The 24,699-nt window shown below is 46.5% G+C and overlaps 1 protein-coding gene across 4 annotated transcripts in view; it reads left to right on the top strand.

Moving 5' to 3' along the window:
• The window catches only part of LOC119160935 (uncharacterized), a 120,228-nt gene that overhangs the window by 43,404 nt on the left and 52,125 nt on the right, over positions 1-24,699 (top strand). For all 4 annotated transcript variants that reach the window (XM_037413215.2, XM_075880389.1, XM_075880391.1 and 1 more), the window contains exons 2-3: positions 3,708-3,812; positions 18,636-18,740. In XM_037413215.2, coding sequence (XP_037269112.2) covers positions 3,784-3,812; positions 18,636-18,740 — 134 coding nt within the window. In that variant the 5' untranslated portion in view covers positions 3,708-3,783. The remainder of the gene's footprint in view (positions 1-3,707; positions 3,813-18,635; positions 18,741-24,699) is intronic.

Genomic DNA, 24,699 nt, shown 5'->3' on the forward strand with positions numbered 1-24,699 from the left:
CAACAGGATGCAGATGCACCGTTGGACATATCTTGTACAAGGAAATAAGCTCCGAAGCCGTCAGATATGGAAAGGACCACGAGTGTATTGCTCTGAAGCAGCTTGAAAGTGAGTGCAAAGTTATGGTAAAAGAGTGTGGCCTGTTCGTAGACCAAGAGAATTCCTTCCTAGGAGCTACTCTGGATGGTTTGATTAGTGAGGACGTTCTTGTCGAAATCGATGTTCATTCGGCAAGGGACTTTACTCCACTAGAAGGAGTTCGTGAGAAAAAATTAACATACTGCACAGAAACTGAGGACATCAAATTGCAGCTAAGGTCAAATTGTAATTATTGGTATTAAGTACCAGGCCAGATGAATATCTCTCATCGTGAGAAGTGCTTGTTCATGGTGTAGACAAAAAAGGCATCAGCATTGAGGAAATTTCTAGGAATGAAGCATTTTGGAAAAACGAGATGTTACACAGGCTCAAAAAATCCAAGAAGGAGCCGTGGCCTTTAGATTCGTGAGCCTGATTATATCGCAGATGCACAAAGAAACCGTGTTTTCAAGCAGGCTTTGAAGAAGACTCCTAAAAAGGTCGCCGGCCAATAAATCGCTGAACAGTCCTATTTCACTGTATGTGGAAGTTACTCGCCAGCACCAATCTCAGCATCCCACATCTGGAGACACCAAAAACAAACAAACCGCATCTCCATGGCTGACCCGGAAGAACTCTCCGCAAGCTTGCGCGCCACATCGACAACAACGAAAGATAGCTCAGCTTTATTGAACAATACCTGTATCAACACAGGCGCCCACGCTTTCCCTCTCCAAGCTGAGACCACAACACCGCCTCGTCACAGCAGCCTGGTGAGTATGGCCGGTATTACTACCACCGATGCTTCGAGGACAGAGTCCGACAATGTCAACCACTTTGCTCCGCTCGGCACGAGGAAAGCGCCAACGGCTGCTCCTAGGCTCGGCTGCGAGCTGCCAACCTGGAGGTTGTCGCATTCTCGTCACCGACCAAATCACAAAGCAGCGATTTCTTGTCGATAGCGGTTCTGACATCTGCTGTTACCCACAGACCATCTTCAAAGTTCTCGCCCGCCGACATCTTTCGGGCTTAAGGCGTTCAAACCGGTCCACAATCAAGATGTACGGCTTGCTGCGCCAGCACATCCAGCTCAAGAACCTAGGCTCAACCTTCATTGGAATGTTGCCATCACCGACTTTGCTGAACCAATCATCGGCTCGCATTTTTTGGCACGTTACAACCGCCTCTCGGGCTGCCGCCACGACCGTCTCCTTGACGCCACAATGGGACATTTCATACCAGGCCAGCCAAAAACCGCCCAACAACTAAGCATCAAGGTATACTTAGTGTTGACAATCATTCACCGTACCACACCATGCTGTCCAGCCGCCCTACAACGAACCTTACCTAGTCGTCCATCGCGATGACAAGAGCTTCACTCTGCGCGTGAATGGGAACGACGTCAGCGTCTCGACTGGCCGGCTCAAGCCAGCATACTTCACTGCGAACGAACCGGGTAGTGCCACTCCTTCCACAGGCATCTACCCACAGCCGCCGACGTCGCAGCCTGCTCCTTTCTTCGACACGCTCTCGACGTCTGGTATGCCTCCCGGATTTCTACAGACCCTGCGAGCTCTGTACTCCGCGGGAGGTGATGTGATGACCACTGCGCACAAACTTGCACAGCCTCCATCTCGTCACTATTAACCCCAGCGTGACAAGGCCACTTGCTGCAACACACCTCCGTAAGGGACAGTGTCACCGGAGGCTTACGTCGCCACTGGTGGCTGTAAACCCAAGCTGCCAAGCTCAGAAGTTATCATTGTTACTCTAACCGTCTGAGCACGGAGGCGGCATGCTAACCACGCCGCTGCTACTACGCTAATAAACAGTTATGTTTATGTTGGAATGGGTCCTTCCATTCACATGGCATCCCACAATCATATTTGCAACTTACTAGCTTTATTATTTGTAGGCGGAATCATCTCGCCACGATTAACAACTGAACAACTGAAACTCTGTGATCTGCTACGTCGCCATATAAACAACTTAGTCACATAGATGGAACGGCTACTTTGGGAAAATACCTTTCAAAGAAAATTCGAAGATGCGATAGATACGTGCGTTGCTCTCTTTCATATTGAAGTTTTTGTGCACGAAAAACCTAACGTTATTCGAAGGCACCAAAAACGGATGCATAGTAACACTTCATATACATAGGCTGTCCCGCAGCTTGAGCCAAGATTTAAATGAAAGGCACTTCAGAGGCGAATTGAACCGAATGTATACTATTAGCACTAGCCTGTAGATACTCTGACTTTTTTTTATTTCCACCTAATATAAATATTTAATAACCAATAATTTTAATTATTTGCTGAAACTCCAAAATATAACTTCTGAGCTGTAAAGCCCTTTCAAAAACCAGCGACTAAAGCACGCTCGCGGTTCGTCACGCGGCTTTTACAGCCTTCTCGAGCCTTCTTTACAACCCGAAAAAAATCGCAGTGACGCTTATATCGTACAGAAAACAATTGAGTTGGTGGTTTCTGAAAGTGCTTCACAGCTCGGTGAACATATTTTGGGTTTTCTACCAATAATTAAATCATGATAATTAAATATAATTAAGTAATTAGCTTAGGAGGAAACAAAAATCAGAGTATCTACAGGCTCGTGAGAATAGTATACGTTTAGTTCGATTCGCCTCTGAAGTGCCTTTTATTGTCAAAATCCTGGTTCAGGTTATCTGAGAGCCCCTGTATGTGCACACACACACACCTCTTTAGGAGACAACAAAAAAGAGCGAGACTACAAAAGTACAACAAAAGAGCAAGACTACAAAAGTACAAAAAAATAAAAGTCCGAGTAGAAAATCTGTTGCAACACGCAACATTTGTTCCATACACCAAAATGGAATACAGTGCCGAAAAGCTTGTGTAAATCTGACCAAATTTGGACAAGCTAGAACTTCAAAAAGTACACATATGTGGGTACTCGCACTGGTCAGCCCTCTTAAGTGAACCTAAAAAAATAACGTTTAAGTGCACAGCTCATGCTAATTGCCTACTATAACTTCATAATAGTTAAATAAGTGATGTTATGCTTTCATAGAGAGAATAGCAGTCTTCAAATGTTGAGGAATACGAGGCATGAATTTCATCTTGATTTGGCCATCGGAAGTACCAAAAGCATGACTTACAAACTCAAGAAGTCGCCCAGAATTGCATCTCAAGAAAAAAAAAAACGCATTTCAAACACACACAAGTGAAAGCTAATCAGAGAGGCAATGATGTACTCTTTAAAATGACTTCTTCATCCATTACAGCGTCTCTCATAATCATATGGTGGTTTTGGGACGTTAAACCCCACATATCAATCAAATCTATCAAAATGACTTCTTCAGTTACGACAGTTTGGGAATCATGGTTGTTTTGAGCGTGTGGTATGGGTGAATGTCTCGTGTGAAGTGCAACGGCAGCCAGCCAGGGGACAGTTTCCAGGGGACTCTAGACAATGAGTAAACTTGGAAAAGCAATTAAAAACAAAATATGTGTAAGTTTGGAAAAAACATTTTCGAGTCTGATCTTCCCTTAAGAGTATTTTCATTTTGTGTACTGTGTATCAAGTCACTTTTGCTGCCTAGCTCAGTTTTCGGCTAATCATGTTGTGACTGTCGTGCTTGCATTTTACAGCCAATTCAATCTAACTTTCCAAGAACAGCACCGGCACCAAGTTGGCAGCCGAGTTGAGGACAGCTGCAACAAAGGCATGGAGGGCATTATCCCTGTCGAAAAGAGGTACGTATAATGGTTGTACTTTGTCTTTAAAAAACATGGTTGTTTATTTAATCATTTGCATTTTCTGTGGCCATTTTTAAATGCCCACTTTTTCATGTGCTCGCGAAACTCCCTACATGTTCTGCATAGCAGGTTTCTTGTTAAATTGGAAAAGACTACTTCAAGGTTATAGTTGACTTTCATTTATCACCTGAGGGGACTGGCAAAGCTAATCAAATTATTTGTTAGAATTAAGTGACAGGCAGAATAAAACTACCCTACCCAGGATTGAATCATTATTTGGCAGTATGTTTGGAACGGCGCAACAATGAACACAGAGTAAAACAGAGGGGACACAGACGAGCGCCATCTGTGCAGCCATGGCCTCGTGGTTGAGTGTCCGCTTCGGCTGCGGGAGGTCGTGGGTTCAAACCCGCGTTACCGCCGGTCACCCACCGGTTTTCCAAATGGGCACAGGCGTCCCCCGGCCCGACACTCGGCTTCTTCAGGGGTGAAACGTCTGGGAAAGGCAGCCTACGCCATTCAAATCCCGTCAAAACATGTGAGCAACTACTGACCTGCAAAGGGAAGAAGCTGATGAGTAAAGAGTCGCTCAGTTAAAATCACGAAGACGTGCCGCGCTCAGTCGCCGCTGTTTACAAAGCAAACTCGAGAGACCAGTGTTCTACACCGTGTACAAAACTCACTACCGTGCTCCGCACGCCTCACTCACCACGAGTGGGAGCCAGACGAGCGCTGTGTCCACGAGTGGACACAGACGAGCGCCATCTGTGTCCCTTCTGGTTCACCCAGTCTTTATCGCTACCTAAATATGGTACCTAACAAACTGAGCCAACTTTTCCATACTATTGCATTCATTCAGCAGTACTTGCCCTAATTTTATTGTGTTGCCAGCTTGAAGAAGCACGCGCATTATGAGTCCAAAGTAGACAATTAACATAACATTGACAATAGAATGCTCAACTATATGGAAATTGGATGTGCGTGTGATTTCATTTTTGCAGTTCTCGTAGTAAGAAGAAACCAGCAAACTCATATTCACACCATGACACTTCACTAATTTTTGTCATTATGAATCATAAGTGGCGACTTTAACGCTATTACAGTAACAGAAACATAAATTTAGGGATCCTTGCTTTTCTTTGCTTGTTGATGTTCCATACTTCTCAAACATTTCCAATAGCTGAAAATGATACGGTGGCCCACACCAGAGTAATACATGGCCAGTTTGTTGTCCAGTGCATGCAATTGTCCAAAACTTTGAGAATGTGATTCAACCTGCTGGCGTTAGTTGTACTAAAATAACTTGATGTTGCGAAGTGCACTGATAACCACGCTGTCATCGCTTTCTAGCTTCACAAATTTACCATCCAATCCTCTGATGGCATTTGGTTTTACAGAGCTTTGGTTTTACATCAAATTCTAGCCTTGGAGAAATTTCTTCTCTTTTTTACCGTGCTCGGCTGCGGGGTTTACGAATGGTGCGAGAGTAGAGACATCGCAGCTGATGAGCACACTGTGAGCAATGGTCAAGAAACTGCTCGCGCCAGCCGACAGTTGCTTCCTGCAATACGAAACTTTGAGGCCCAAGTACATGAACGAACTTTTGTAGTGACGACAGAATTTGCTGTCACCATGGCTGTTGCGAAGGGCCATTCGTCCCCATCGCGTCACAGGTTTCTAAAAAACCAGCAAAAAAAAAAATCGCTTGTCACCCAGAAAAAATCCGTGACTAATTCCGTAACATGGTAGCACTCTCGATTCTCGCTTCAGTTCCAATTTTTTCTTCGTTCTTTTCGTCTGCGTGCACTTCAAGGAACGCAAAATATACGCTATCTTTTCTCTAGTACCCGCATGTGAATAGTGAGGCGGCGTCTGTATTTTGCCGTTAATCTTGTTATCGACGTTTTTTTTATGCTTCGGCGATAGCTTGCTGCAACGTATGTTATTTGCTACAGTGTCAATGGCGTCATTGTGCGAGGCTGCCACGAAGTTGGCAAAGTGCGTCGTAGCGCACACTTCTGGGTCTCTTTGAGATAGCAGCAAGTACCACTGTTGCTATTAAAGGATTGCGAGAAAAGATAGCTGCGAAACGTTTTTATGGCATGCGCGGGCTGCACGGGAAACTCTTGAAGAAAAAAACGCCATCAACCACTAAAAATGAGTAAAGTGCAACCAAGAAGCTGTTTCTAAACAGTGTATGCGAATGTTAATTGCGAAAGGCTAAGCGACCTATCTTTTTGGGCATTTCCGCATTTTTTTGCTCATCTCAAAAAAGTTTTCATAAAATTTGTCCCACATAATAAATGCACCATCAACTTTGCTTCAATCTTCAAAAAAAAAAAAAAAAAGTTTATTCATTACGCAAGTAAATATGGTAAGCAAAGTTGCACTGATCACAGGGAAAAATGAACGCTTTTAAAAAAAGTCGCTATTACTTACCGGCTCTTCAGTGGCAGTTTTTAATCTTTCTTCTCGTGCAGATATAAAAGAGAAAAAATGAACATACTTTTACCGGCTGTGTTTTGCCGCAGCTGAAGTCCGTGTGCCTTGCAAGACCAGGCTTCTCCATCATTATTGTTGTGGTGACAGGAAAGTTGGCCGCTCTGGCATTTCACAGCCATACCATCAACGCGCTTCAAAGTTGGGGAACTTTGTCCCTCGAACCGGCTTCTGCTGGCTGAAGAATACATCCAGCACCTTCTGCTTGTTTTTCAGCTTTGTCGAAAGCGTAGACAAAGGGATGTTGAATTGCTGCACGATACTCGATTTCGTTCGGCCACCTTTCTCCACTTCTTTAATTAGGGCAACCTTTTCTTCTAGCATTAGCGACTTGCACTGCTTTGACGCCATGCTTGCCACACTCACACTACCTGCCGCTACTCACAGCCAGCAAAAAATCCGTACCACATGGTTTGCACAGACGAACGGAAATCGCGCATCAGGGAAAAACTGCAGCCCTGTTACTGCTGTTTTGAACAGTGACTTCATTGTAGTCATCTGTTTGTTGCGTTGTTTAGTCCATTGGTTTCAGTTTCATGGTAGAATTTAATTAATTTGTAGCTATTACTAGTGGCCGCTTTTCTGAGATCTCAAAGCGGCAATAGCTTTTTCGCATCAAAGACCTAAATTCTTCCATTTGATGTAACTGCCCAAATCATTTCATTAAAAAGTTAATTATTTAATTTTCTAATAACTTCTGGGAGTTCCTTTTATACAGGATGTTGTTTCGTAGGACGAACGCTGACAAGCCTTCTTAGATGCCTGCTGCTACATAAAAAACAACCATGAAGACGATGAGCAAATAGCGTCTTTTGCAGATTTTTAAACAATATTAGACACATTTCTTGAAGCATCCTGTACATCATGGGGGCCATGTTTACTTTGGAAAAAGGCATTCAGAAAGGGGGGGGGGGTGGCTAAGAAATGTGGAACCAAAAGAAAAGAATTCTGGGACAGCGAATAATTCTACTTTACCTACAATTTCCTTCAACTGTTTTTGTCCCACAATAAATACAGCAGTATTTAATGGTGTAAGGCTAATTATGCATCTTAAATTTGGCCAAAACATGCTGTTAGTATTGCTTTTTTAAAGACAGCTATCATTTTAACAAGGACAGGAGTACCAAAGGCTGTTATAAAATGTCTTTACTTTCCATCTCAGTGGCGTCTGGCTGCCAGAGATGTCAGCCTTAATATAAACAAGCAGACTCCTCTGTGACCGTGTATGCGTGTTATGGCAGTTCTGTTGCAAGCTGTCGGCATGGAAACATGCGAGACTGTTTCAAAGCGAACAAATGCGGAATGCTCTGGGTTTTTAAGTGTGTGGTCGCACTACAAACTATACTACGTGCGCATCTGTTACTTTGCATTTTAAAAAACCTAAAGATATGCGACGCGGTATGTTAGTAATTTTTTTTAATCATCGCACCACGCTTGTAGTGGTGCTTGTGTTCATCCTATGGGCTGTAGCTACTGGCTAAGCAAACTGTCTTAGCATATCGTGGCCATATATTGTACGATGTACAATTTCTGTGCATATTGTAACGCACTCTTCAATGAACTCTTTTAATCGGCTAACGTAGGTAGGGCGAACTTGTGCCCGAGAATAATAACACAGCTAGATTTTCTCGAGGATTCACTTCTGCCTCTTCTTCTACGTTCTTTTTTCCAACACGGTTCGCGCGCAGCTGGGTCCCGCAGGCTCGTGCGTCGCAAATCATCTAGAACGCACAAGTATTTGCTAGTGCGCGTAATTTAAAGTCACATTGCGTCATTGCCCCCCTTTCCAGAGTGCATCGTCCCGATGCTTGTGTCGAACTGGTTGCATGGCAGTCATTCACAAACCCTCATCGGGGATGTCGTTAACGTCAAAGAACGTTGTATCTTGAGCGTTTCATTGCCTGTCGTGATATGGCTTCATCCTGAGGACATGCACAGTTTCCGTGCGATGCCGCCGTCGGGATGAAATATCCTGTCCCTCTGGCATAACTTCGTAGTTGAGCGAGCCGACGCGGCGGAGCACTCTGTACGGACCGAAATAGCGGCGAAGCAGTTTTTCTGACAGGCCACGTATTCGTACAGGAATCCACACCCATGTCTGTGATCAACGCTTTTGGAGCTCCGTGCCGCAGTACGATGTTGGAGACGAAGAATTCGGCTACTTCAACGGCTGATTCTTTAACAAGAGTCGCTGTCTCGGCATATCTGGTTAAATAGTCGGTCACAACTATTATCCACCGTTTTTTCGATGACGACGTAGGAAATGGGCCCAGTAAGTCCATTCCCACTTGTGTGAATGGGGCTTCTGGTGGTTCTATCAGTTGAAGGAGACCTGCTGGTTTTAGCGGTGGCGTTTTACGTCTTTGGCAGTCCCGGCAGGTTCTGACATAGTGTCGTACAGAGCTAAGCAACTTCGGCCAGTAGTATTTAGTGCGGATGCGTGCTAACGTTCTGCTTACTCCTAAGTGTCCAGCTGATGGATCGTCGTGGCAAGCCTCCAAAATCTCTGGTCGCAGAGGTGAAGGGACGACAAGCAGGAATGTCGCTGTATTGTTGTCAAAGTTCCTTTTATACAGGATGTTGTTTCGTAGGACGAACGCTGACAAGCTGCAGACAAAAGGTTGTGGAATATCGACAGACTGTCCTTGTAGGTACTTGATCAAGAGGAGTATCTCAGGGTTGGATTGCTGCTGATGTGCCATCTCTGATGGTGTCACAGCTCCCAAGAAAATAAAATCTTCACCATCCTCGGTGGAAGCAGAAGCAGCAGGTTGAATCGGAGCACGTGACAAGCAGTCCGCATCACTATGCTTGCGACCTGACTTGTACACAAGCGTGATATCATACTCCTGTAATCGCAAGCTCCATCGTGCAAGCCGTCCACATGGGTCCTTGAGATTAGCCAGCCAGCATAGTGAATGATGGTCGCTTATAGCTCGAAAAGGCCTACCATATAAATATGGTCGAAACTTGCTGATAGCCCATACCACGGCAAGGCATTCTTTCTCAGTCGCCAAGTAGTTCACCTCAGCTTTCGAAAGAGTGCGACTGCCCCGCCGCGGTGGCCTAGTGGCTAAGGTACTCGGCTGCTGACCCGCAGGTCGCGGGTTCAAATCCCGGCTGCGGCGGCTGCATTTCCGATGGAGGCGGAAATGTTGTAGGCCCGTGTACTCAGATTTCGGTGCACGTTTAAGAACCCCAGGTGGTCGAAATTTGCAGAGCCCTCCACTAACCCCACATATCACTGAAAGAGTGCGACTGGCATACGCAATGACTCGTTCTTGTCCGTTTTGCCATTGGATGAGCACGGCCCCAAGACCTAAATTGCTTGCATCCGTGTGGATATCGGTTTCCGCTTCCTCGTCAAAATGCGCCAGAACAGGATGGCTTTGAAGGCACTTTCGTAGTTCATTGAAGGCATCCTCTTGTTCGGCAAGCCATACGAAAGGGATTTCCTCTTTTTTCAGCCGCGTCAGTGGTTCAGCAATTTGTGAAAAATTTTTAACGAACCGTCGATAATAGGCGCAGAGACCTAAAAATCGCCAAACAGCCTTTTTGTCTGTTGGCTTCGGAAATCTTGCTACGGCCTCAGTTTTTGCAGGGTCTGGGCGGACGCCTTCTGCACTGATGACATGGCCGAGAAAAAGGAGCTCACGGAAGCCGAAATGACATTTCTGCGGTTTTATCGTCAAGTGTGCTGATTTGATCGCATTGAGCACGGCCTGGAGCCTTTCCAAATGTTGCTCAAAGGTAGCAGAGAAAACTACAACATCATTGAGATAAACCAGACATGACTGCCATTTAAGACCACAAAGCACTGTGTCCATCATCCGTTGGAATGTGGCGGGTGCTGAACAAAGGCCAAAAGGGAGTACCTTGAACTCGTATAAACCGTCCGGTGTCACAAACGCTGTCTTTTCGCGATCTCTTTCGTCAACTTCTATCTGCCAATACCCACTTTTAAGATCCAATGAGGAAAAATACCTGGCATTTCGCAGCCTATCCATAGTGTCATCAATTTTTGGCAGAGGATAAACATCCCGTTTGGTGACGACATTCAGTTTCCGATAATCAACGCAGAAACGTAAGGTTTGGTCTTTTTTCTTCACAAGAACAACAGGTGATGCCCATGGACTTGATGAAGGCTGGACTACATTGTCTTTGAGCATTTCTTTAACCTGATTACCAATAGCTTCTCTTTCTCTTGGTGACACTCGGTAGGGATGCTGGTGTATTGGCCTCACTGACTCGTCGACAATGATGGGATGTTTGGCGATAGGAGTGCGTCGAACCTTAGATGACAACGAGAAACATTCGGCGAATTCCGTTAGAAGACCCTCTATTTGCTCTTTTTCGCTTGGTAGTAGGCCTGGCTCGATGTCGATGGCTGCAAGGACAGACTCCACGCCTTCGAAATCAGACTCATTGGTTTCGAAAGTGCGCAGCTCCGTAACCTGGACGAAATCATTCAGACTGGCGATGACGGTACCTTTTGCAACGTGCTGCACCTCATTTTTAAAAGTTTGCGAGTAGAACATTTGCACATCCGTCACGTAACTTGACAAGGCCTCGTGCCATGCAGATCCCTTTTTGGAGTAGTAAGGCAGTGTTGTTGTCAGCAAATCCTTCGAATTCACTGAATGCTTTGTTGTTTACTGCGACAGATATGCTCGATCTTGGCGGCACCATGACGCCATCATCTGCAATACAAAGGTCATATACGGTTTCTTCCGTTTCAAAGGTAGCAATCGCGTGCCTAGTTGAGAATGAGACTGAAGATTCTCGCAAGTTAATTACAGCTCCATTAGCTCGTAATAAATCCATGCCGATAATCAAGTCTCTTGAGAATTCCGGCAGCACAATAAAACTGGCGACGTACGTGAAACCCCGTATTCCGATTCTTGCTGTGCATATTCCAGTAGGGTCGATGAGGTGCCCTCCTGTTGTGCGAACTTGTGGTCCCTTCCAAGGAGTCAGCACTTTCTTTAGTATTTTAGAAAGTCCGCTACTCATCACTGAATAATCTGCGCCGGTATCTACCAGTCCGATGACTTCGTAGCCATCAACGAACACACGTAAATCGGAAGCAACATCACTATCGAAGCACCGGTTTCTGAATCGGTCGTCGTTCAGAGTCTGCAATGGAGGTTTTTCTGCATTAGCGTCGACATCGGCCCTGCCTCCACAGGTCGCTGACTCGAGTTTTCCCGATGCGGGCTTGGGGAACGAGACCTTGGGGAGCTTGCTGAAGGTCGGGGGCTAGGCGATCTATACCTTCCCGTTGTCGTTGCACGAGGTTGGTGTCGTTGGAAGCCACTTGAGGTTTGACGACCTGACAGGTATTCTTCAATTTCGAAGGGACGTTCACCATTTTGTGGTCTAGGTGCATTAACAGGAAAACCACGTAGACCTGCCTGGCGGTAGTGGCACGTTCGGTAGAGATGACCAGGCTCCCCATAGTGATAACACAGCGGTATCTTGTCGGAGGTGCGCCAGACATTGCTGTTCGTTAGTCTCCTCTCTGGCGTTGGCTGCAGGGTGCTCGGCGGCATCGGGTACTGCATAGGTGTAGCCGTCGCGACGTCCGCACGTCCTGGAGGTCCTCGTAGTAGCACATCAGCATACGTCACTCTCGTCTTCTGTTGTAGTGGCGGCCCTGGTTGTGTGTTGCTCGAAGGTTCGCGTACCACCTGCCTGACCTCCTCACGGATCACATCGGCCAGAGACGAAAGCATTGGAGCGTTCTGGTCAAGATGCTGCTTCTGCAGCTTTTCTCGCACAACAGACCGCACCAGCTCGCTTAGTGCTTCCATGCCGTTACCGAAGACTGGTGGCAACATGTTCAAGGAAGTGGCGGTCGCATCCCGGTTGTATAACCTTGCTCGCTGTTGTAGCGTCCTTTCCATTGTAGTCGCCTCAGAACGAAACTCGTCGACGGTGCGCGGCGGGCTTCGAATTAGTCCATAGGCGTCGACTGCAGCGCTGATGAACAGGCGTCAGCTCGTTGGGTCGAAATCGCTGTGGTTCTGGGCTGTGCTCCGTCACTCGAGGGGGGCTTGGCATCACACCCAGCACTTCCACCAGATTTGTAACGCACTCTTCAATGAACTTTTTTAATAGGCTAACGTAGGTAGGGCGAACTTGTGCCCGAAAATAATAACACAGCTAGATTGTCTCGAGGATTCACTTCTGCCTCTTCTTCTACGTTCTTCTTTTTTCCAACACGGTTCGTGCGCAGCTGGGTCCCGCAGGCTCATGCGTCGCAAATCATCTAGAAGGCACAAGTATTTGCTAGCGCGCGTAATTTAAAGTCACATTGTGTCAATATTTATTTAGCGAAGTGACTTCCCGTATGTCTTTTGAAAAGAATAACTTCACTTTTGTAGCACTGTCCATGGACCTTGCTCAACTCTTCCGGCCATATTTTTTCTAAATTATTGACATTGAGATCGTGAATGAATGTCATTACTTTTTTCTGTGTAGTGCCACTACAGATTGAATGGCATTTGTTGCTCTGAATGAGATTTGAACCTGATGACATTAACACCTCAAGTGTGACAGGAGTATTATAAATCTCATGTCCTCTTTGTATGTGGCACGCAGCCACACTTATCACAGTAAATCGCCAAATTGCTTTTGTTTCTTGCCTTGAGGTTCGTGTCCCACTTCAGGAGCATTGGTCTTTCTGGCAGCAGCCCTGACAAAACCTGAATTTTGTGCAGCTTTAGTGCTACACAAAATTTTGGCCCTAAAGACATCGTTTACACTATCGGGATAACTACATCACCCGACTTTCTTACTCCTTGTCCTGATTGCACCCCCCCCCTCCAACTCACATTCGCTCATTGAGGTCTCCTCTCGGGTATATCATCTGAAGTTGTCCTCTTGGCAGGGTTTTTGTGACCTTACAGTATTTGTGTGTGAAGTCCCCTAGAGGTTCTTTCCTCTATTGTGGGGTTTTTGGACATTAACCCCCAGATATTATAACAGATGTGACTAGTGAGATCATTGGTATTGTTGTTCACAAAATACTGTGTACGTGATGGGGCTGCAGTGTGCTCTTTCAAATTGAAGCTGCTTGTAGTCTTAACGTTTGTGCGGTCTCGAAGTAAAGAGAGCCACACTTTTGGAGTAACTGACATAGTAGACACAGTCGGAACAAACCAAACAACTCTCACATTTATTTAATAACTACTTCTAGAATGGCCAAATGATTATACATATTGTGATCCACACGCTTGAACAACCTTACACAATATTACGCAACACTCAGAAACATAACAAACACAAGAATCCACTCAAGGCGGCTTCGCCAACGCTTGACTTACCACGAGTGCCTACTGCAGAGGGCCCGCGGTGCTATCTACGGCAGACCCACCGCTAAACAACCGTTCGCGCAAACCGCCACCCGCCAAAGAGGACCGCTCATATATCGGGCATTGCCACCCAGGCCTGCCGCCAGGTGCCACTGCTGGCACTACGCACTAACCATGATGATGATGATGGTGGTGATAAGAAACGCTCGTGAGCACAACGCCCCTTACCGCACGGTAGTTGTGAACCTGAAATGTGGCCTATGCTCGAGACATGTGCGGCATGAGGCGCAAACAACATTACTGGGGGTATCAGCACCCCCACATCTCCCCAACTTTAATTCAAACCATATCCTGAAAAAAAAAAACAACAAAAGAATAAGCTATACAAGCTGTAATAAAAAATGACAATACATGTCTCCAAAGAACGTCCGTGCACCACGACACCGCTGCTGGTCGACACTGCTGCACTGTCCGGCTCGACGACTTCACCTCAGTACCAGCCCCACAACGGTAAGGTTGCCGTCGGCGCGAGGAACCGCCACTCGCGCGGACAGGTTTTCTGGTTGCGACCAGCAATCGCGAGAACGCCGGACTGCAGGAAGTTGTGCAGGTCCCAGGCATGTCCATCGCCCGAACTCACGACCGCATTCTTGGCCAACGGCGAAGACGATGTGCAGAAGACAGCCAGCCACAGGTACATCACACTTGCTACGTGCATTCAAGACACTCGAAAGAACAGTGCAGTAGGCCAAAGCGAAGGGAGCTTCGGGCTCCTCGTCCACGTGGTACGATGGTCAATACTGCTAGCAAACACATCGCTGGTGGCCAAGACGCCCAGCTCAAAAATAAAATAAAAGTCACTTTTCCTAACTTGTGCATCGCAAGATAAAAAAAAAAGTGACGGAAGTAGAGTGCAACACCTCAACGCCACGATCCACCTAGTTGTGCTACATGTGACACGTGGCTGCGCAAAACCTTAGGCCTAATGAGTCGCTTGACAACAACCGGCATCTACCCAGCACCTAGCCTAGGCACAGAAGAGGCAGCCGCAAGGAGACGTCCACTCTGTAAAGTGGCCCTACTCGCTTGCCGCACACAGGAGTGACCGCCGTCCACTGTCCCGGACGGTGTCGCGATGCCCCAACGTCGAGCCTCAAGACAGGACAGCAACGACGCCTGACTCCCTGAGCCCAAAAGAGATAGAAGCCATTTACCGAAAATCGGACCACCCACGAGGCTTCCGCACTCACTCGCTTCGGGCTTAGTCTACAATCCACGTGCTCTAAGCTTTGCTGACCCCAGGATGCAGACTGCATGGCTCTTATCCCAACTGACATTCTTACACCGCCGACGCTAACTATGGAAGTCCCCCTAGGCACCCTAGGCCTACTCTTCCCCGGCGCAAACGAAAGCTTGTACCGAACCACGAAAACTGTTGTCCGATGCTCCAAGAGCTCCACGCTGGGCAGCCAGTGTAGGGTCTCGAAGTAGAGAGAGCCAAGCTCTTGGAGTGAACGGACACAGTAGACACTGTTGAAACCAACCAAACAACTCGCACACTTAATTAATAACCACTTTTAGAACGGCGATATCGTCAACCAAATGATTATACATATTGTTATCCACACGCTAGAACAACCTTATACAATATTACGCAACACTCAAAAACAACAAAAATAAGAACCCACACAAGGCAGCTTCACCAATGCTCGACTTACCACAAGGGCCCACCGCAGACTGCCTGCGGGGCCGTCTACGGCAATCCACCGCTAGAGACAATTGTTCGTGCAAACAGTCACCTGCCTGAGGACCGTTCATATCTTAGATGATGCCTCAGAGGCCTGCCACCAGGCGTCACTGCCGGCGCTACGCACTAACCATGATGATGATGGTGGTGATAAGAAACAACCCCCCTACCACATGGTAGTCGCAAACCTTAAATGGGGCCTATGCGCGATAATGAGGCGCAAACAACTTTACAGGGGGTGTCAGCACCCCCACACATTCAAGTGCATAGTTTGCCATTTTTATGATGCCCCAGCGCATGTGCTCTTCCCCTAGCGGAAAAGTTGTTAAACGTCTCTTTATCTTGGAAGCTTTGCTTCAGGCAATGCTGGTTGTCCTGGCTCCTACCAAAGTCCTACCAAAACGTCAGAGGGTAGCATAGGAGGGTGAAAGAGATGGATTGAACATTCCTCTCTTGCTAAGACAAATGAGTTTCTTTACCATGTTTAGCAAGTTGTTTAGCCACTGTTTAAAGTGCAAAAAATAACAGATCGAAAATTCTAACTGCTCACTAATTTAGAAGTGTGGCGGTTTGGGCTAGTTGGTATGACATGATGATAGTTATAGAGCGAGAACAGAACGATGACAAAGGGACAAGGAGACGAGCGCTCGTTTCCTTCTTGTCCCTTTGTCGTCGTTCTGTTCTCGCTCTATAACTATCGTCATGCCCACCAACCTGTGCAAGTAAGCCATAAATCATAGGAGAGTACAAGAGCGCATGCATATAGCCCTCTATTCGTTCCTCAATGGAGGGCTGCCGGGCAGTTACAACATGATTGACAGAAAGGTGACGTATTGATGTGCTTTCAATCTTTCTAAAACATACTGAGCTGTTGCAAGCAACTCTTTTGCATATGAAAACCAAATTTCAGTGTGAATCTAGATGGATTTTTGCCAGGCCAAAAGAATAGTACCAACATTCAATTGTACAAAATTGCACTTTATAGCAACTCTTAAAGCTGAACCACAGGCATTGTTTTTCACTGGTGCTTTCTGGTGTTGCATCTCTAAGAGTGATGTCAATAACGCTGCCAGAGAGGGTGACCAAGAGGTATAGAAACAGCTGAGCCTAGTGTCACACATTGAGACCAAAGGGGATGACCCTGACACCTCTCCTCCTGTCAATGGGCCAAAAAGAAATAACCCTGAATTTAGGTTTTAAGTGTATTTACAGTTCTGTAGTGAGGGAAACAAGTTACTGTGCTGCCTAAAAGATATATTTCTTTATTTTACTTGTAGCCACAGCTTTTGAGAACTTTTGAGAAAAAAGAAACCATGCTTGTAATACATGGCCTCCAAGTTTGAAGATGCTCATTTTCGAGGCCATGTATTCAAAAAGCTCGGGCTTAGAGTCTGCCGATAAACTTGAGGATGGCACTCGGAAACAGAAGCAATCCAGAGCACTTGCTGCAGAAGCTTGTGAGGAACAACCTAAGTCGAATACAAGCATCAGTTGAGAACTTGCGGGTGGCGACCTAATGGATCTGAGGTGGCGGCAGTAACGATGCCCTTACATAGCAGAAGTTGCTGCCAGCCGTGTTCTGATTGATTCTCGGTCCATGCAACTGCTTCCGGCACCGATGCTGCAGTCTTGAAATGGACGCAACGGCCACTGTCAACGGTCGCACCGACACCAGCAAAAACGCTGCATTTAGTTCAGCTCTTATTGCTTTTTCAGTCACTTGGGATGCTTTGTGAATACGAGAGAACTTAAAATATAAGTTGAAAGTTGGTATTTCCAGTGGCAGTGGTCACGTTTTGATGGGGGTCAAATGAAAAAAATGACCATGTAATTGGGTTTAGGTGTACATTAGGTAACCTCAGGTGGTCGAAATAAACTTGGAGTTTTACATTGCAGCATGCCGTTATTCATGTCAAGCTTTCGGCTCATAAATTTCACAGTTTCTAAGAATTACATAGTCTGGCACATTGTTAGTTTGTGCTCGGAAGTCAGACCCATCCCTTTCATGTGCTAAACTGTTGAAATGTGTTGGACAGTTCTCCTGGACTGTCATCCTGTGCTGGCATAAACAAATCTCTGTCAGTTTCTTCTTCAAGGTTTTCATTAATTCGACATGCGCACAATCTTTGAAACTTCAGGGAATTTGAAACAGACATCAACCTTTCAGGCTTCGTGTGCATGGTGCATAGATGGAAAGCTCATACCTATGTTTAACTTCATTAATATGTGATCTTTCAAATCCTTTCAAATCCTACTTTCATTTTCAAGTACTCTGTGTACTTAGTTGCTGCAAGAAGTCTTTAGGGGAAGACAACACTCCTGTACCTTCAATCCAGTCAACAGTCGTGTCTGCCAAACTTGCCAAGGGGAAAAATCGAGCTTGTCTGTCGGTATGCTGTTCAGTTGGGAACCGTGCAGTCTCTTGAATTCCCATGTGTTGCAGCTTTTACAAGACCAGCTGCTTTTAATGATGGCAGCTATGCCTTATTTTTCATGCAATTTACAATGCACTTACCAGAGCATGGACTTGTGTATACATCGGAGCATTTTTAGAGCTACTATGCACAGTGTCTCTGTTTTGTATTTTCTTGGCTGTCATTTCGTCTATTTGCATAAGAGTTTTGTCAATACTTTATATGTACAGCGTTGTCATAGCTTGAGCTGCTAGTGATAGCTTTGGCCATTCATGTCCTAATTTTGCATTTTGGTCTAGATGTCAAGATTTTTAAAAAGTGAATTGGACTTCTAAGCAATTTTGGTGATATAATGCTTTATTTATAACTGTCTTTTTTTTTTCAAAGGACCAGAACAAAGTATTTTTGGTAGGTCGACTACATTCTTCAACCTTGTCCAAAATGAAAAGTCCTTGCTTGAAAAAAAAGTACAACGCTGGCCCAAGTGCTGAAGGAAAAAATGAAAATCAACTGAAGGGACCCTTCTTTTTGCTGTGCTTGGCTATATGACTCAACAGATAAAGCCGAGCAGCGTTTAGAGTGATATATTTTGCAGTTTTTAAGTTATGCATATGAACTACAAACTGTCAACAGTAGGGAGTCACAATCTTGACATCACTTCTGCTACAATGTGCGAAAGTTAAACAAAGGCCCAGAAGGGAGCCGTGAAGTCTGATTCGCTTTTCTTTCTCATTTGCTTGAGCTTCTTTTTTCATTATAAAGACTAGTTTTAGGTAGCCCAGAAACCCCTCCGAAAAAAAAAAAAAAAAAGCTTTGGAATAATGAAGTTACATTTGCTTTTCAGGTTGTCTGTGTTATTGGGAATAAAGGGAAGCGGCATACCAGTCGTTGTACTGGAACGACTGGAACACCAAGTGGCTCGATCCAATAGCCAGAAGGCTTCCGCCAAGCAAGTTTTCATTTCGTAGTTATCTATACCTTTTTTCTTTTTGCCGGAACCTTTCAGCTAGTCAAGATTAAAGGGGCCATGACACCCAATCATTGGTCATAATTCGTGTTATTTGGGTCAATCTTTAAGCACATGAGTGAGTTGGGCAACACTGGGGCACTTACGACATAACAAGCTGCTAGCTGTACTAGTGTCTGCCCTCCAGCGAAAAATATTGCTTCGTGGTCTGCGGTGCATGAAATTGAGATATATTAGCTTCCTTCAGCTTGGCACTGAAATCGAATGATGTGTAGTGGTTGAAACTGTGATAGAAGATGACGGCTCTGCTTTTTGCTGCAGATGACCTTACTGACACATGCCATGTCAAAATGGCAGTCAAAGGCGGTGGGCACGGTTTACAAACGACTAGTTAGGAGGCTTGTTTTGCACTGAAATATTCTTTTACAGCCCACTTTTGTATTTTTTATACGCACATTATGCCCTCTACTTCTAGTTTATGCTTAAAACCACAAATTGTTGGGTGTCGTGGCCCCCTTTAAGCAGAACATCTAATTTAATAATAGCGGTCGAATTGACAGGAGTCTGCTCTTCCAAGCGAACCAACAAGCTTATCGCTTCTCTAACGACAGCTCACTTTTATAACAGGAGTGGAAGTCTGTGTCTATTGTGCCAGGAGGGCATTTGAGTTGTGAACACAATTTCTGCGTGACCAGAACTGAGAATTTGTGCCTGACTGGTTTATGCACCTCGCGGCAATAAAGACAGCAAGAGGACATTGAAGCTCATTGTCCACGACGAGCGCCTCCAGCCTTTGACAAGCCAAGTCCTACATTAGGTGCTACAAGGATGCCACCGAGGTGCCTCTCAGAAAAGAGCTTCTCGACTGCACTTCCACGGCCACTAGATTAAAAAACAAGGTGCGGCCTGTTGCGTGCCCCCAAAGTGTCGGGACGGGCCTAGTCCACGTCGCACCCACTCTGGTGCCGCCATTCCTCCCAGCATAAATGCTTTCACACGCATTCCTACGTGGCACAATAGGCCGCAAATAACACGTTTAGTCAGTGCACGTCACAGGTTCGATTCTGAATCATTATAAGAAGTACCTATTACACAACATATGTGAACAGTTTGCTCTAGGAGGGCCAATAATTCATAGAGTATAGGTCCCAATACCCTCCATGAATGCTGGCCGTTTGACTCACCTGAAATGAAAAGGGTCACTGATTCCGTTCGTGTGGAGGCAATCACTGGGCAGATTCCAAGGGCTGACGTATTGGCCCACCAAAACATATCATGAAAGCACACACAATTTAAATTTAGGTTCTTTTAGTACAGAACGCCGGTTGTGGTCCAAAAACCTAGTTAAAAACCAGAAGGTGACGGCACAAACAGAACATATATTTTCAGCAAAGGTGTCGCACAAACTTGCATACTCGGCAGCTACCAATTACAACTCACAAAATCACTTAGAGGGTATTTAAAACAACAGGAACAAATTTACCATGCTAAACATGCAATCACACGCATCATGAACAGCGCAAGAACACTTAGCAGCTCAAATATTCACCCCTCGCATGTACTTTGTCACAGGTCCCGTTAATTAGGGAGGCGATCGCCGGGCTAATTCCAAGGGCCGAAGTATCGGCCCCCCCAACCGCACCACGAAAGCGTGGACAATTTAGAAGTGGTCCTATTTGGCGCGCCAACGGACGCCGGCTGTGGCCCAAAGAACAAGTCAGAGACGAGAGTTGATAAACAAAACGAAATTATATTCTCAATTATGGCAGATCAAAACGATACACAAGTATGCACACTCGACAATAGTTGAATACAATACGTCACCAATCAAACAACGTACTACACAGTACAATCAGCCACACTCGAAACAACAAATTCAGTCCAAAGTTCTTGGAACAAAGGTCTGGATGATACTCTTCCGAGAATCACTCACTCAAAGTCCAGCGTTGTTGTCGTTCCGCTGCCCCCGAAGTGTTCCTCTTCCAGGAAACCTCGCGTCTTCAATTGACCGCTCTCCAGGCTCCAAACTTCTTCGCCGAAAACATGTCGGCTTCACACACACAGCTGTTGCCACGCGTCTTCGCTCGATAGCGGTAGACACACACTCTTGCCTGTAGCTCGAGTCTTCACCCCTCAGGTGGAAATCCTCTTCTTCTCCTCCTTTGTCACGGAAGACAAAAGGCTTCGCCCAAAAGGCGGAACACCCTACGCACTCTGGCGCATACAGTATTTACTCGATTCTACCGCGCCCTCGATTGTAACGCGCACCCGATTTCCACCGCAAAAAAAGAAAAACCCCGTAAGACATCGATTGCAACGCGCACCCATTTTTCTCGCTGGCCCACACGATCACACCACTCGAAAAAACGACTCCTTTCGGGAGCGTCTTCCATTTAAATATGAGGTACGGGCGAAGCTTGTGCCCATCTGACGTGTAACAGAGCATTGCCGTCACTGTAGTTTTACCGTGGACCGATGCCAGCACGCGAACTTGCTTCGCCCTCTTCTTCTCGACGGTTGTGGTGCCAGGCATGTCAAAGTAAAAAGGCGTCTGATCGGCATTCCCGATTTGCCCAAGCAGGTAGCCGTTGTTGCGCCGCAAGTTTAGGACGAACCTCTGAAAACTGTGAAGCTTTTCATCGTACTCTTCTGCAAAACTTTTCGCATATGCATGTTCCCCTTCGGAGGGAAAAGCCTTTCCTCTTCATAAAGTTAGTTAGCCAGCACCTGCTCGCTTTAAACTGACTCCGCATTAGACCTTTTTCTAAGACTAATTGCGTAGCCCGCACTTGGACCAGTTCTGTCGTCACGGGCCGCTGTGCAGCTCGCTGCTCAAGCACATACTCGCCGAGCAGCTCTTTAATTTGCGAAAACCAACCCTGCTGTGGTCCACTGAAGCCTTTGCGTGAAGCTTTGCTGTCGACAATCTTCCGTTTTTGTTTCCGCCTGTCCCGCACGCACGTTTCGGGAACTCCGAACGACCGCGATGCGGCCCGATTTCCGTCCGTTTCTGCACACGCGACGACTTTTCTTTTAAAAGCGGCATCGTGGTGCACTCGAGTTTTTGGAGTCGGCCCTTCCACGCCGTCGATGCTAATGCACTACTAGATGACGAACTCCTCAGCACACGTACGAAGTGCCGCACATGGAAAACACATAGGCAGAAATGGTCGACGCGCCATGCCGACGCACACGGAGGAAGGAAAGGTGCCGCCGCACGTAGGGGGCGACCATTTTGGATTTGCCAATAGCAATAGATTGACCGTAATTTTTTCGTTCGTACCCGATTCTAACGTGCATGCGATTTGTGAACTCGCTTAACCGTAAAAAAGGTGCACGTTAGATTCGAGTAATTACAGTACTTTCTTCTTCCCCTGCTTTGTCACTACAGACAAAACCTTCACCGACAAACGCGGCGGAATAACCGCATGCACACTGGCGCTAACTTCCTTCTTCTCCTGATCTCCCATCTCTGCTGCTCGGTTAAATACCTTCCGCGCGAGATTCCAGAAAATTCTCATCAGTTCGTCGGCGCGATGCACAGCGAAGGCTGGGGGAAAGCGCGAGACGGTTCGACGGCCGTCCGCGACGGATGACGCAACCCGACATCACCACGCCCCTTTCCATCGAGAAATTTCCTGGGCTTGCTCGGCCGCCGTTGAGAGGAGGTTCGTCAGCGAACCCACGCTTCCGAGGGGAGAGGGACGCGCGCCCTGGGAGTCCTTGGATGCTTGTTTTCTTTTTTTTTTTATCGTTGACCGCGAGGCATCCTTCCGACGCTTCGTCGCGAGAATTTGGTGGTGCGCCTTTTTGAGCGCTCGTTTTGTGATATACTCCTTAATTCTTCGAACATGTCTCAAAAGGAAACACTAAAAGGAACTGCAGCGCTGGTCACCGTCCCGGCAACACTCTACAACAAAGTACTCCAGCGGCGTCATAACTCCGATTCTTCGACATAGACTAACAGCACTACTCTACTCACTCACACCACTCAAACATCACAACTTCTTGGCCGATGTTCACCACCCGTCCTACCCTACGACACCTCTAGTTTTAGATCCTATCCTGTTTTGCAAACATTCTAAGTAATTGGACTGTGCGTAGCCCATACGTGCCAGGACAGCAGCCAGGGGAAAGGCTTTCGTCTCGTTGGTTCGTCTGCGAAAACGGTCGCCCCCAAACGAGGCCTCGCTTCCATGTCTTGATTTCTCCTCATTTGTTCTGGTTGGCTGTCGCGTGTGGAGAGAGTAAGAGCACGCCCTGGGCACCTTTTCATGCTTGTTTTCTTGTTTCGTTGCGCGCGCCTGTGAAGGTAATGTTTGGCAAGGTGATTTGATGCTGTCGTGTGAAGGCGGCGGCGCGCGTCTGCTTCAGCACTTGTTTGTGACAAAAATATGTGCTCTGTTACAAAGAATACGCAACCCGATATGCTTCTTGAAACTGTATATCGCAGGGGAATACGTTGGGCTTCAAGCTAGTGTCTTTTTTTCGCATTCGAGCTGCTCAGCGGCACACTACAGCTTCACGGCGTCACACCACTAAAGAACCGTCTGCCACGCACGTGTGCACCGAAGTATCGTACTCGATCACAGGAAACATGAGGCAAACTGCCCCTCACGCACAATCGCACACAAATATAGCGCGAGGAAGCTCACAAAAATGCACACGGACACGCACAAAGGGCCATCCGCTTTGACGGGTGGAGTATCAACGCCATTCCTAAAAAAGTGGCTGAAACTGTCAACTCTGGCCGGACTCATTCGCCCATTGACGGTGACATGATGCAACAGGCCGCATCATGTTTTTTATCCAGCAGCCAGGGCACTGCTATGTCTCACTCAGTGATCCCACTCCTGCCTCAACTGTGCCAAAGTGTGTCAAATCAAGTTTACTATGCCATCTTGATAATATCAACAGAAATTACACCAAATTGCACAAAGGTTGGATATGGGAGCATCTATCACTGGCAATAGCCACGCCGGCGTGTCAATACATGTGCATTTTGTTCTCAGGGCCACCAAAGTCACAATCGCGTAGCTATTTTATTACACTGAATAAACAGCGGTCGCATGTGTGTCTTAAAATCCACGATGCTATGTTTGGTGCCTATGCAACTCTGTTGTGCAAGTCCGCTTAACAGTGAAACGTGATCTCCGCAGGGGCTCGGACTTCTAGTTCAATCGGTAGCGTGAAACTGTGGTGGCGATTCATCGCTATGTTTGGTGCCTATGCAACTCTGTTGTGCAAGTCCGCTTAACAGCGAAACGTGCTCTCCGCAGGGGCTCGGACTTCTAGTTCAATCGGTAGCGTGAAACTGTGGTGGCGATTCATCGGCGGACGTCATTTGTTGCATGGCATGTAATAAAATAATTTTCACTAATAACTGAACACGTGCTGCTAGAATGTCTGTCACGTCTATGTCTAGACCATACCTGCCAAGTCTCCCGGATTGGCTGGGAGACTCCTGGATTTTGACCGTTTCTTCACTTTGTATGGTTGTCACGAAAATCTCCTGGAAATCGAAAATTTTGTGCGTAATCCGGCTGCCTTGACTAAAAAGGAGCTAAATCCGCTCCAGGCTTTTTGAACCTACCCCATATTATTATGAATGAGTATAAGAGGCGTTCATTTAAACGTACAGTAGAATCTCTAGGATGCGAAACTGCGGCAGATACGAATTCGGGAAATTCCTCAGCGAAATTCTACTTTGTCTGTTGGGCTTAAATTCGAATGTTCCGAACACATTTCCTTATCGCGGCGGGTGATACGAACTTTAGTGCGGAAATCGTCAAACGAAGGCCGAAAGCAGCGCACTCGAAGCTTCGGAAGTACACGCGCGACCGGCGCACGCACTGTCTTCTACAGTGTGCGTGATTGTCGTTGCCACAACCGCTGTCGACGAAACTGTGGTCACTTTTGACGCGATCATGTATGGCGACGA

Source organism: Rhipicephalus microplus, chromosome X (assembly GCF_043290135.1).
Source record: "Rhipicephalus microplus isolate Deutch F79 chromosome X, USDA_Rmic, whole genome shotgun sequence".
NCBI classification, from domain to species: domain Eukaryota; kingdom Metazoa; phylum Arthropoda; class Arachnida; order Ixodida; family Ixodidae; genus Rhipicephalus; species Rhipicephalus microplus.